At 42.4% G+C, this 13,592-nt stretch overlaps 1 protein-coding gene across 3 annotated transcripts in view; it reads left to right on the top strand.

Moving 5' to 3' along the window:
• Positions 1 to 4,104, top strand: part of Myt1 (myelin transcription factor 1) — a 61,397-nt gene extending 57,293 nt beyond the window's left edge. For 2 of the 3 annotated variants that reach the window (XM_085696838.1, XM_048441444.2), the window contains 2 exons: positions 1,774 to 1,917; positions 2,273 to 4,104. In XM_085696838.1, the coding sequence (XP_085552964.1) occupies positions 1,774 to 1,917; positions 2,273 to 2,413 (285 nt within the window). In that variant the 3' untranslated portion in view covers positions 2,414 to 4,104. The remainder of the gene's footprint in view (positions 1 to 1,773; positions 1,918 to 2,272) is intronic. The other variant, XM_085696839.1, reaches the window with a different exon arrangement.
• The last annotated feature ends 9,488 nt before the right edge of the window (positions 4,105 to 13,592 follow it).

Raw genomic sequence — 13,592 nt, 5'->3', positions numbered from 1 at the left:
GAAACTGGAAAACAGCAGGCCCTTTTCTGGAGGCAGCAGTCATGATACGTTCCATTCCACATGTCATGATCTAGTTTCTCCATGGGCTAATGTCATTCTGAGAGTTTGTGTATGTATAGTACCACTCATGGATTCAGGAAGAGCTTGTACTATATGTCCTGTGCATAATGACGTGTTCTTCCCCAGGATCACTGAAGTGACAACAGGAGGGAAAGAGTCTTTTATCTGGGACCTTCACCATTTTCTACCTATGTCTTTGGATGAGATACAGTATAGTATAGGTCATCCCTCAGAGTCCCCAGAGCCTTCATCTTTGTAATAGCACATCTTATTTCTCTATTTGCCAAAACCCATGTTTTTAGACTTATTTTTGTTAAAGATTTAATTTTTGTTTTTAGTTGCATACATTTGATATATCTGTATACGGATTTGTGCACATTTGTGCCTTGTCCAGACGAGAGCTTTGAATCCCCAGGAGCTGAAGTTATAAGAGATTATGAACTGCCTGATATGGGTGCTGGGAAATGAATCTGGATCCTCTCCAAGAACAATACGTACTCTTAACTTCCGAGTCATCTCTCCAGCTCTTTAAATGTATTTATTTATTTATTTATTTGTGTGTGTGTGTGTGTGTGTGTGTGTGTGTGTGTGTGTGTGTGTGTGTGTAAAAGCCTATGTAGATCAGAGATATCAGATATCCCTGGAACTAGTTACAGGCAGTATTGAGTCACATTATATAGGTGCTAGGATCCAAACTCAGGTCCTCTGAAAGAGTAGTAGCACTCTTTAGCTACTTAGCATCTCTCTTGCCTCCAAACTCACTTTTAAAGAGCCTGGTGTGGTGGTACTTAGCTAGGTAGAAGGTTGAGGCAGAAAGACTGTTTGAGCTCCTAGGTTTAAGAGCAGCCTGGACAATACAGAAAGATGACATTACCTTTAAAATACAAAAAAAAAGCCCATCTTTGAAAGACTGATCACTTCTTCTTACTAGCATTTCTTTGGAAGTCTTAACTTCAAATTTCAGTGGAATGACTAAAAGAAAAGGAGTAAGGTCTAGTCACCTTAGTCACCACTGGCAGAGCAGAGCACTCTCAGCCTTGCTCACTGTTCCTGTTTCCTGTCACAGATTGTCTTCCCATGAGTTTAGTCTTTTATTCCTTGAAGACATACAGTTAAAGTTGGGGCTGTCTTTTAACACTAGGAAACCCAGAAATAGCATAATCCTATGTAAGTTCACTGCCAGGGTGTGGAAGATGGAGAAATTTGTATTAAGCCTGAAGATGTGCCTGGAGACGATGCAGTCAGCTCACTGGTCTTTTGTGGGAGGAAAAGACTCAGAGGTACGGACAACCTAACACCCAGAAGTTGAATGCAATTATTCTTATCATACAAAAAGAAGCAGAAAGCCTGACAAAGTAAGAACACGGCTGGAATGGGCAGAGATTGAGCTCAGGGTGCCTTGTCATCTGTGTTTTTCACCCCACCACTAGGAGGGACAAGGCAGAGAAGGCCAGAGGTAGACTTAGGTACTTGGCATACCAGCTCCTTTCTCCTTTGGACAGAGGCTACTTCCAGAGGACCTTTTCTCTCTCCATTTAGGGATCAGGGCTCTACCATCTCTTTCCCTGGATGGGGTACCTCACAGCAAGTAGGACCAAGCCTCTTTCCCACTAATGAGCTTTGTCTTTTCCCAGAAGATTGTGAGGCATGGCCAGTGGTTTCACAGCAATCCAGGGCCAAGGGAAGGTAGTATTTTCTATGTCTCTGCAACAGATCTCTTCCATGGAGAAGAACTTGAAGAACATTGAGGAGGAGAACAAGCTCATTGAGGAGCAGAATGAGGCCCTATTTCTGGAATTGTCCGGGCTGAGCCAGGCCCTCATCCAAAGTCTTGCCAATATCCGCCTTCCACACATGGTAGGCAGCAAATCACCTGTGGGTATTACAGATGAGCTGGCAGCTACCCTAGGGACTGTTCAAGGGTAGGAAGAGTGGGTATACCTCACTGCTCTGTTTATGAGTCCTGAGGGAAGGATCCTGTGGGAATAGTGCCATCCCCTTGGTAGTGTTCTCAGTGCTCTGGTAGGGTAGGTGTAGGTCCTGAGTAGCTCATGAATTGGGGTATAATGGGGTTTCAATAATGGTGAGTCTTGTTGTTATGATTTTCGGTTTTGGCAGGGGTGTATTAGACCTGGGATTGAGGCTTTCCAACTAGATTCTACTATGTGGAGTGCACTCTAGCAAGGCCTGCTAACCTGGTTCTATTCTCTAGGAGCCAATATGTGAACAGAATTTTGACGCCTATGTGAACACCCTCACTGACATGTACTCCAATCAGGATTGCTACCAGAACCCGGAGAACAAAGGCCTTCTGGAAACGATCAAGCAAGCTGTGAGGGGCATTCAGGTTTAGGCTGCTCTGCGCAGAGGAATCTTCGCTCTGCTCCTCACAGTGGGACTTCTGACTTATAACTGGCAGCGCCTGGGTGGAGCCTTGGGCCGCTTACCCAAAGGGAAGCCTGGAGATCAGTGTCTCCTATGATGTCCTCATTAGGCCCAGGCATGGAGACCTCTCTACGTGGATGTCTGGTGACACTGAAGTGTTACAAAGTGATTTATTTTTGCTTTTTGAAAGAAATCTGAAGAGCAGCTTAAAGTCTCCAGTGGAAGCTCATGGACAAGGTTCTCAGGGAAGTTTTGGAGTTTGTAGCCACAGTATTCCATTGTCTGTTGAGATGGGGAGGGCAGCCATGGACTTGGTGGGTGTTAGTCTCAGCAGAAGGGCATGCCTAGGCAATGCTCACTGAGGCCCATGTGGCAAGTATGTTTTGTGTTTTCATTTAATTCAGTTTTGTGTTAAAAGTGAACAATGATCTGCTTCAGAGGTGAATCTAGGGACAGGCCTTCCAGATGGCAGTCTACACAATCGATGGGCATCATAGAAAGTCAGCTGAAGGTATTTTTCACTTGGAGGCCCTGAAAATCAGCCACTTGCCTGGGAAGCAGATGCCTGTAAACCATGCAGACCAGCTTCCTCCTGGCTCCAGTCTTTAAACCCCTGGCCTGGGCTCTAAGTCCAGGACCACTTGGCCAGGCCTCTTCTTTCTGTATTTCCAACCAGGTGCTAGACCAACCATTGTTATCTTTTCCTGTGTAGGCTTGCTCTCTGTATCCAAGGTGACTAAAGTGGGGACAGTGAGATCAGAGGTTAATTGTTATTGGGAGACCACCAAGATTTCACTTCTTTTTAGATCCATTCAAGATGTGAAAAGGGTAACTTTTAATTTAATGTGTTAAAAACACAATGTTCTTACTGTGTAAATAGAGTCCAAGTCAATTGTGACTGCAATTCCAAATTAGTATTTAAAAGTAGAGAAATTGCACTTCCTGGAAGACACTGAAAGTAGCTAGTTTATTCTGTAAATTATTTAATTTTGTCATGATATAAGTATTTATATTCATACCCTCTTATGTTAAATGTTTGGTATTTATTATTTTATTTATTAATTTTATACTATTTCAACTAGACTACACACTTGGGCACCATAAGAGTTACATAAATTAAATCAAAACAAAAACATTTATTTGACTATAAGATAGGCCTCAAAGAATCTTGATATAACTCCTAGTTATAATTTTGATGCAACTGAGTTATTTTATATATATTTTGTTATTTATTCTTTTAATAATGGAATTTTTTAAAAAAGTATTTTGTAACTGAGGAATTTTGATAATTTGGGTTTTCTCCCCATTGGTCCAGCAGAGAGAAAGGTGTTCTGGTTTTCTTTTTCCCTTTGAGTTCCTTTTGTCAGGCCAATAACAGCAAATGGAATTCTGTATTTATTATTATTTACATGTAGCGCAGATGTGTGTGTTTTGGTGTTTCTTGTGTTGCATTTGTGGAGGTTCTTATGGATGATTCATGTTGCTGTGAGGGAGTGCTGGCCATGATCAGTTCTAGGTAGCTGCCTGGACTCACTGGCCAAGCTGCCCAGGACCTTGATACCCCAATACTGTGACCCTCCTTCCTCAGGAAACACGTTGGACCCACAGTACTTCGTGGTGTGTTTGGAGGGTGATTTCTAATAAAAGTCTCACTGTGCATAGGTGCTATGGTCTGTGAGGAGCTGCTACTCCGCTCCTTGTGCTTCAGGGAGTACTGTGTGGGTGGTCATGGTAACAAGGCTCTTTTAAGTCTTCCTATGGTACTAATGTGGAATCAACCAACACTTCTGCTGGACCTGCCTTCCCCAAAGTGTGGTTCTTCAGGGTCTCACTGCATCTTACCTTTTCCCACAAGCCAGGCATGTCCAAATTATGAAATCATGTCCCCATCCCCAGGAGTTTTCTCTTATATTGAGGAAGAAACAATCATCCTGTCTGAGTCGCTAGATTAGAGGTGTGCAGTGTACCTGTGCTTCCACACCGTCTTTCTTAGCCATGAGTGGACGAGAGCTTAGACATTTCAGAGGGAGGCAGAAGTAAGAACTGAGTTAGAAGGTGGAGGAAGAGAGCTCTATGATGACCTCAGAACTATTAGATCTAGCCATGCCTGAACACAGTCTAGGACTTCCTGAATGTGAGGCAATGGGTTCCTTTTATTTGTTTTAGCTCATATGTTTTGACTTTTTTGCTCTTCAGAGTCACCTTTCCACTGTTACACTTTGTTGACAGGTGGGTTTCTAGTTTTCCCAAGTCCAAATTTCCATTCAAGGCAAGTCAGATTCAACCAGACCTCTCTAGGAATGTTGCCTAGATGTCTTATGATATATAGGCAGAACCTATCTTCCCTGACAAATTCTTAGAAACTCTGGGATTTATTTCCAGCTTCTGTTCCAGTCAGGTAAGGCCCTAGGTGCTGGGGCCATACACCAGTGAACCATGCAGAATCTGAATAACTGTGAGGAAGAACTCCTGGGGATTTCTTTTGCCAATGCTATACCATGGATAGTAGCGGTCTGGGGTTGCAACCCTTCATGTGGACATAGGTGTTATGGCATGGGCCAGGGTGTGGACAAGCAGAGCATCTCTGATGCAAACTGAGCTCATCCTAGGTTCTGAAAACTGGGACAGTAATGGTCGTTCGTTGATGGAGTAAAAGAGAAGAGGGTGTTGCCAGAACTTCAATTTGACTGCCTACAGAGGTAAGTAGCTGAGACTAGAACTGTGGAAGAATGAGATGCCATAAAAGGAAAGGCCCACATCTGCCCTCATGTGGGAATGACAGCCTTGTGTTTAGGCCATTATCCCTGTTCTATCATTGCCCACAGTTTTTTTTTTTCTTTTGATTTTGAAGGATTGTTTAACCTGTCATATACCATTGAAAAACTGCATGTCAGGGGAACTGCCCACCCCATTATCCAACCTAGAACCTCTTCTTAATCATACACAGCACGAACAAAGGGCCCAGGAAACACAAAAGGTTTACTTAAAGAATTTCCAAATAATTCCAAAGAGCTGGAATGCCAAAAATCACCAAAGTGTGTAAAAGCAGTTTGTGAAGGACAAGAGTTCATCCTTAGTGAGTTTTGTTAAGATCTGATGACACATCTATCTGTTTTTGGTCTTTTTGGAGCTTTCAAGCACTATATATAACTAAGAACACAATGTAGGGGAGGAAGACTCCAGAGGTCACTGTCACAGCTGTAATGAGTATGAATGCATGGGTCACAGAGGACTTTAGAAGTAGGAGATTTGTGGACAACTGAGAAAAGAACAGTACCTAGTCTCAGACTCTAAATAGAGTCATGGTCTGTCTGATGCACAACTACCTTTAGCAGGAGCTCCAGCCCAGGGCTGATCAGCTGGCTGCCATGATAGTATGATCAAATTTTCCTTTGACTTCCCTAAGATGGGTGGTTGTTAAGACTTCTAATGGAGGCCATGTTTGAGATCTGGCTAGTGGTTTATCATACAGGGAGTTTTTAGAAAGGGAAATCTTAGGGAAGAGAAATCTTTCTTTTAGAAGAGGTTCAAGTGTTTGGAGAATTGTTTTGATCCTTTAGATCTTTTGGAGTTTTCCACACCCTATTCTTCTAGTTCCAGGATTTGGGAGGAACTGGGAGCCTCATGTTGGGGCTCCCAATCCTTTGTGTCTTTTAGATTAAAGTGCTCAACTTTGGACATTGCAATATTCTGGGATCTTGATGGTTAAGCCCTCTGGACTCAGCAGGCCTGAACCTGGACAGGGTTCTACAGGGCAAACAGTTCTTCCAACCTCAGGGAGGTGGGACCATGGGCATTTCTAGGGTGTTAAAAAGATGCACAACCCCACAGCTGGTAGTGGCATGAGAGGATCAACACTGGGAGGATACTGTCTCTTGCTTAGAGGGACTGGCCAGTCCACTAGTCTGCTGGGTGCTGGGAGGGGGTTGTCTTGAAGTCACAGCAGTTGTCCTCTAGAATTCATTTTGGTGATTTCTTCCCATAGTGAAGCCTTTCCTCCCAACATGTAAATATCCTCTTACCCTTTCAAGAGAATAAACTTTTAGTGTCTCTACAGCGGAGGGATCATTCTGCAGTTGTGGTTGGGGTCTGCGGGTCTGCAACTTCTGAAAACATTTGCCAATATCATCTTTATTTGAACACTTGCACATCTCCAGCAGAGCCTAGTGCTGCCAGTTCTTGGGGTGGGGTTGGAGGATTCAAAGGCTAGATTGTGTTGTTTCTGAGCTTCTAAACCCTGGCTAGAATTCAGCATTTTGAGCCATTTGACTCCCATTGAAAAGTTTTCTGGTCTCTGAATACATTATTGCCTCTTCTCCCACATCCCCATTCTCTGAAAATTTATGCCTTAAAACTGTTGTTTAAGCTGGGTGATAATGACATATGCCTTTAATCCAAACACTTGGGAGGCAGAGGCAGGTGAATTTCAGGCCAACTTGGTCTGCAGAATGAGTTCTAGGACAAACCAAACAAAGCTGTTATTAGATGAGTTTTGAGAGGGTCTGGAAAAAGCACATTTGAACATCTGCACTCTCTGTCTCTCCAAATGGGTGCTGTGCTCAAGGCCACCAGCAGGAGACTGCTCCCTTCACACAGAGAAATCATCTCAGTATGAGATCAGCATCTGCATGACTGACTGGAGCCTCAGGCTTAGGAGAACTTGCCAATTAACAACTCATAAGTGTCCCATTGAGGGCCGATATAGCACAGGAGTGAAAGGGTTCCTACTAATTGTGGGCCTTATAATGAAGATGGAGTATACTACACAGGAGTTTCAATCTCCATGCGCTTCCCTTTGCTATGCTTAAAAGGAGGTAGAGTATGGACTTTGTCAATAAGAGCTTTAGAATAAGTTAAAGATAGTAGAACCCATAGGACCCCTTATTCGTGATTGTGGATGTCTCAGCCAGTCCGAGGCTGCTAACGTGACAGAGCAGTGCTCCAGGCTGTCCTTCCTAGCTTCTTCTGTAGTCCCTGTCACAACTGCTTTCTCTGTGTCTGTAACAAGCAGACAAGCCAGAGTGCTGACTTATCTGAAGCCTGACTGCTCTTTATTCCCCACCCATACCCTAGTTGCCCTTTAATGCTGCTCCTTGAGGGTTTTCCTCAGCCCACATTTGGGCCTTCTTCTCATCCCTGTGATTCGCAGCTGAGTATCTCCCAAGGTTTCCTATCTCAGTTCTGACACCTTTTGGAGTTCTACTTGGATATTACACACCCCCCAGTGATTAGAGCAGCCCACTAGTTGCTCCAAGTCTGAACCTCCCTGGACTCAACAAGTCACCAGTTTATCAGCTCCTACTCTCCACTCATTAAAGATTTCATGGCCACATCAGAGTTGCCAAAATGGATCATCACTGTGTCTCCTTGAAACATCTATCTAGTAGCATTGCTATCTATATTGCCAACCATCAAATGGTCCCAAAGAGGGCAAGTGTATAGAGGGGAAAAAGAATGGATAGCTATTTGGACCCTTTGTAAGGCAACACATGAACATGTGTACTAGGGCATGAGCTGTACCCTGCACATATTGTGGACAGAGCAACCCCCTCCCTATAACAGTTATGACAGTTGGTCAAAGTCTCTATTTGTGATGGGCTTCTGAAGGCTGGCTATAGTTGTAGCCCTGCAAACCATTGCAGGTCTCAAAGGATATACCCAGAACCCACAAAGTTGGAGCATGTAGTACAACTTCACACCCTATGAAGTCACTCCAGAACACCCATTAACGTCAAGATAAGAGGCTTTACAGTGGCAGTGGAGTGGGGCATGGGTAGCCTTGCTTTCTTCACAAGACTCCAGGGAGAAAAGACTGAGCAGGATAGTGTTACCACATTCCCAGCACCTGCAAATGAGTGTGCCTCATTGTACCTACTCATGCCTGCCCTAAGAATATCTTCTGCCAATTGGACACATTATTACTTGTTTCTTTAATACCCTGTCAAATATGTTTTCCTTATCTTTAACTCTATCACATCTCTCTTTATAGAAGTTCAAACAGAAGAAGACAATATGATAATGTTTAGGACTGAAAATGGTGAGGAGAGAAAAGACCAAGCAGAAGTGATGGAAAGTTTCATGTGGGACCATCAGCCCCACTGATTTGGAATCTTTGACCCCCCTCAGGCACCAAACCTCAGTCCTGAGAAGAATGGAGAGAACTATAGATTGAGTCTGAACTGAGTCATTTTACCTGCACGGGCCCCTGCCATCTCTCAACTACTTGTGATATAGACAGTGAGATTGTCCCATTTACAGATGGGGAAACTGCGGCCCAGTCAACTTCTCTGAGTTGTATAGAGACTGGTTGTGTTGACAAGATTTGCCAGTAAGCTTTCACTCTGGGCTGGTGCCTTAGATGACATGCAGTAATGAACACTAGAGATCATTTATTAAGAGAAGGGATACTGCCCAATCAGCTAGATCTTCACAGGGTCATCAAACAAAGTGGGTGTCCAAGAGGCCAGAGAAAAGGGGCTTGCAATGGATCCCAGGCTAGTAGAAGAAGACATAGAGTTTACAGGTGACTTTCTCTAATCTCAGGAAATCTATGCACTTTTTAGATAACCTTCAGGTGCTGAAGGAGTGGACAGGCAGATTCCATTGTTTTTTGGGTCCAAAGCAGATTATTGTTATAGGCAGACAGCACATAGCATTAAGTGAATGGAGGGAGAGAAAGTTTAGGGAGCTTCAGTGCTAGTCTTAAGTCACTGGAAATATCTGGGTGAGTTCTGGGACAAGGATTGGGAAAATGTACATGGTAACTCATCGCACAAATGCTATCCCTGGACTGCCTATGCAGAGCCAAATTTGGAGTTGGTCTCTCAATACCTGGCAGATACCTAGGTATCTCTTCCTGCGTTTGGGCACTTCTGCCTTTCACCGTCAGTGGCCACAGGTAACTCACCATATCTGACACTGCAAGAACACGCCAGCTTGTTTTACTGTCTCTGCACTTCCCATCTATGCTTGACTAGAGTATACCTGGTTTTTAATGATACCAGGTATCTGTGACTACAGCTGTCACATGGGCTTGGAACCACCACACAAGGCTCTCCTAATTATACCCAAAGACCTGGCTGTTACCCATAGGTATCCACTGTGGGAGTCATCTATTGCTGCCACTTCTCCTAACTTTGCTGGGGCTAACATCAGCTACTGTTTCTAGAAGAGCTTTTTACTTCCAGGGAACCTCCTCTTGAGTTTCTCTCTTGAGTTCATAAGAGACAATGAGGAGTGAATACTGGCAGAGGCTGGTTCAGGAGAAGCAGAATCTTGAGCTGACAGTATTAGTAATGCCAGGGACCTTGGGTTCCACCTCCTAAACTCAGGTGGAACTCAGGGTAGTTCCACCCAGGAGTTTTTGTAGATGGCGTTTGTAAGGACCCTATGTCAGCAGGGTTTCAGATATGAACATATAGTCCTTATATAGGCCCAGCCGTGGTGACACCAAACTGATACTTGCAGACATTTCCCAGGGCCCATATAAGACTAATTATTAGAAAAAAAAAATAGTTTTAGGATGAGAAATTATTTTGAAGACCTTCCCTTCACAACCATTCCACACATGTATTTCTAGATATGCATCTTCATGTAGTAGCTGTGTAGTGAACAGCAGAGAGACTTTGGTGCCTGTCTGAAGACTCTTAATTTTATTTAAAGAAACAAAACAAAAAACAAAACAAAAACCCGAGGAAGAAATTCCTGCCTTCTTCCCTCCAATTCAGCTGTACAATGGTGACACCTTGTGGCAGATTTTGTATCTTATCATATTTCTGGTCCCAGCTGCCCAGCTTTGACTCTCCCTAGTAAGATTCTTAGGATTCTGCTACCCACCTCCAGGGTGGCACCGATAAAGCCAAGCAACATTTTATGCGTGTGGCTAAGCATCCAGAGGACAAAACACTAAGCCTAAGGCAAAAGCACGCAGAAGAGACATCAGAAGGGTGAGTAGGGAAGAGGCTGAGGACAGAGGGGTTACCACAGGGACGAGACTTTAGGCAGTATGAGGCATATCACCTATTGGGTTTCCTGTAGTCAGCATCAAAACTGCCTCCCCATTACCAAGTACTGAGAAGGGCAAACTGTATCTGATGTTCAGATACAGAACACCTCAATAGCAGGGTTTCTGGTTGTGAAATTCCTATTGGATCAAAACCGTTTACCAATATTGTATTTGCTAAAGCAATACTTGACCATTATAAAAGCAACCACAACAGAGAAAAATAAGTAAGTAGTATCCCTAGCTAGTTCTGAGTTGCAAGAAAAGAACTATCTCTCAAGTTTAACCCTGAGGCCTGAGGCTGCTGTCCTCCTTTTGTGTACATCTTTAGTTTCATCTGGATCAGTGGGTTTCATGCCTGAAAAAAAAACTTTCTTATTTCACATTTTATAGATGTGCTACTGAGTTCTTTTTATGTCTCTTAATGAGCTTTCTATTCTAATAGGTGTATATTTATATATTATGAGATTTTAGATGTCTAGAAATTTTCTAATTAAAAAAGCAATAAATTTCAAATTTGAGAGTTTTATATTTATAGATAATTTCAACAGAAAATAGTTTGATGGACTCCTACTTTCTGCACAGATTCTTTTGATCTTAATAGTTTACATTATTATACAATGTTAAAATTGATATCAATATATATTACTATGAACTAAAGCCTATAGTTTACCCTCAGTTTTACTCTTGAGACTGGACATTATATGTTTTCGGTGGTGCTCGGGCCTTGATTAAGTTAGGTAAGTACTTGCTCTACCACTGAGATTCATCCATAATCTCCTGGGTTTTGATAAACGTTAATTACATGTTCCTACTATTACAATATAACACAGCATCATTCACAGTACTAAAAGTCTTTCATACTCTACCTTGTCCCTTGCAATCACTGAACTTTTTAGTATTTCTACAATTTTTACTTTTTCACAGTGTCATATCATTGGGATCATACAATACATCATATAGCTTTTCTATAAGGTTTTCTTTCATTTAGAAGTAAGTACTTGGGTGTTGGACATATAGCTCAGTGGATAAAGTGCCTGCCATGTCAACATGAGGACCTTAGGTCAGATTTCCCAGCATTCACATAGAAAGTTGGGCATGGTACAGAGCTGGGAATCAGAGACAGGAGGATCCCTGGGGCTTGCTAGGTTATGCTCCACATTTAGGGGGAAACACTTGTTTCAAAAAATAAGGTAGAGAGACATAAAATAAGACATTAGACATTGATCTCTTGTCTCTACATGTATGTAGACATATGCTCATGTGTACCTATTTACATATATGTGTACACACAAGCACATATACATGAAAACACCCCCCCACACACACCAAATTAAAAATAGTAAAAAAAAATTGGTTGCTTCCAATGTTTGGGGATTACACATGAGGCTGTTATACTACCCATATGCTGTTTTTTGTATATAGTGGTAAATACCTAGGAACTCAAATGCTGATTTTTAAAGTCTTATGTAACCTTGATTAGTCTAATATAGTTCTTTCTATTCTTCAACTTATTACATAGCCAAAGTATGGCCTTGAATTCCTGATCCTCCTTTCTCTACCACCAAGTGCTGGAATTACAGTTGTGTGCCATTACATAAGACTTTGTTTAGTTCAGTAAGAAACTGTCAAAGTATTCTCCAAAGTTACTTTATTATTGTTCATTCCCACCAGCAATGAAGATGTGCTGTTGCTCTATGTCTTCACCAGCAGCTGGTGAATTTAAGTTTTATAAATTTTGGCTTTTCTAATAGACATGTATTGATATCACATTATTTTATAAGCCTGCAATTACCGAATTGCACATGATGTTGAGCATCTATTCATAATGCTCATTTGTCATCTGTATATTTTCTTTGCAGAGGCATATGTTCATAGTTTTTGCCTATTTCTATTTGTGCTGTTTGTTTTCTTATTGTTGATTTTTAAGGATTCTTTAAAATCCTTTATCAGACATGTGTTTTGAGACTATTGTTTTTCAGTCTGTGTCTTATCTTTTTATTCTCTTAACAGTATATTTTACATAGAAATGATGCCAGTTTTTAAAATATTTATTTTACTTTTAAGTGTGTGTGTATGTGTGTGCACACCTGACTGCAGGTGATGACAGAGGCCAGATGCATCAGATCTCTGTGGAGGTGGTGTTACAAGCTGACTTGGGTGCTGGGAGCCAAAGTAGGGTGAGATTTGTCTCTATTAGTTTTATATGTGGATGTGTCCAGCATCTTTTGTTGAAAAGACCATTCTTCCTCCATTGAATTGTGTTTGTTCTTTTATCAAGGGTGAGTTTACTATATTTGTGTGGGTCTATCCTGGGCTTTGTATTTGATACCATTAATTTACCTGGGCCCCATATGACATTTGATTACTGTAATTTTAATAGTAAGTCATGAAACCAGACGGTGTCTGGTCTGTTTTTGTTCTTTTCCCTTATTATTGTGTTATCTATTTTGGAACTTTTGTCTTTCTACACAAACTTTTAAAAATAGTATGATCATTTATTTTTCATTCGTAACACAACCCAGGGCAGGCTGAGCGACTCTCTTATAGATGCTGACTTAGAAATCCATGTTCCTTCTGTCTTGTCTTCAACATGTGCCCTCCAAGCTGTGCAGAGGAAGTGTGCAATCATGATGATACAGAACAGGTTTCTGCTTCTCACTCAAAACTGGAAGAACAAGACTCAGAACAATCTTGACATGTAACCCTCAAAGGTCACTTAGATTGTGGTCTATTTTGTATGTTTCTCTGAAGTGGTCTCAAGGATTGCAAAGTGCAAGTGTGCAGATGGCCCTCCCCTTGGATCAGTGGTCTGGCAGCAGCAGGACCGACAGTCATTTGTGTTGTAATGCCTGCAGACGTAGGCACCCAATCTATCACTGTTTCTTTACTCCGACCTTTTCTGCTGTGGGGGAGGTGTCCTTGCGTGGTCATACGCAGAGGGTTCTCTAGGTTCCGTGTGCCCTCCGAACCCTGTAGACAAGAGACTTTCCCCACCGCCAACACGCCTGCATCCCCTCATATCAGTAGGCAGGGGACCTACTCTGAGACTCCGTAGTGGCCACTGACTCAGGGACCCACTAAGGCATTCAAACCAGGGTGTGAGAAAAAGACAGGTTTTTGGGCAGCACTGTTAGCCCTTTAA

This window comes from Myodes glareolus, chromosome 10, assembly GCF_982192425.1.
Source record: "Myodes glareolus chromosome 10, mMyoGla1.1, whole genome shotgun sequence".
In the NCBI taxonomy this organism is placed as follows: Eukaryota; Metazoa; Chordata; class Mammalia; order Rodentia; family Cricetidae; genus Myodes; species Myodes glareolus.
This window is presented reverse-complemented; position numbering and strand designations above follow the sequence as displayed.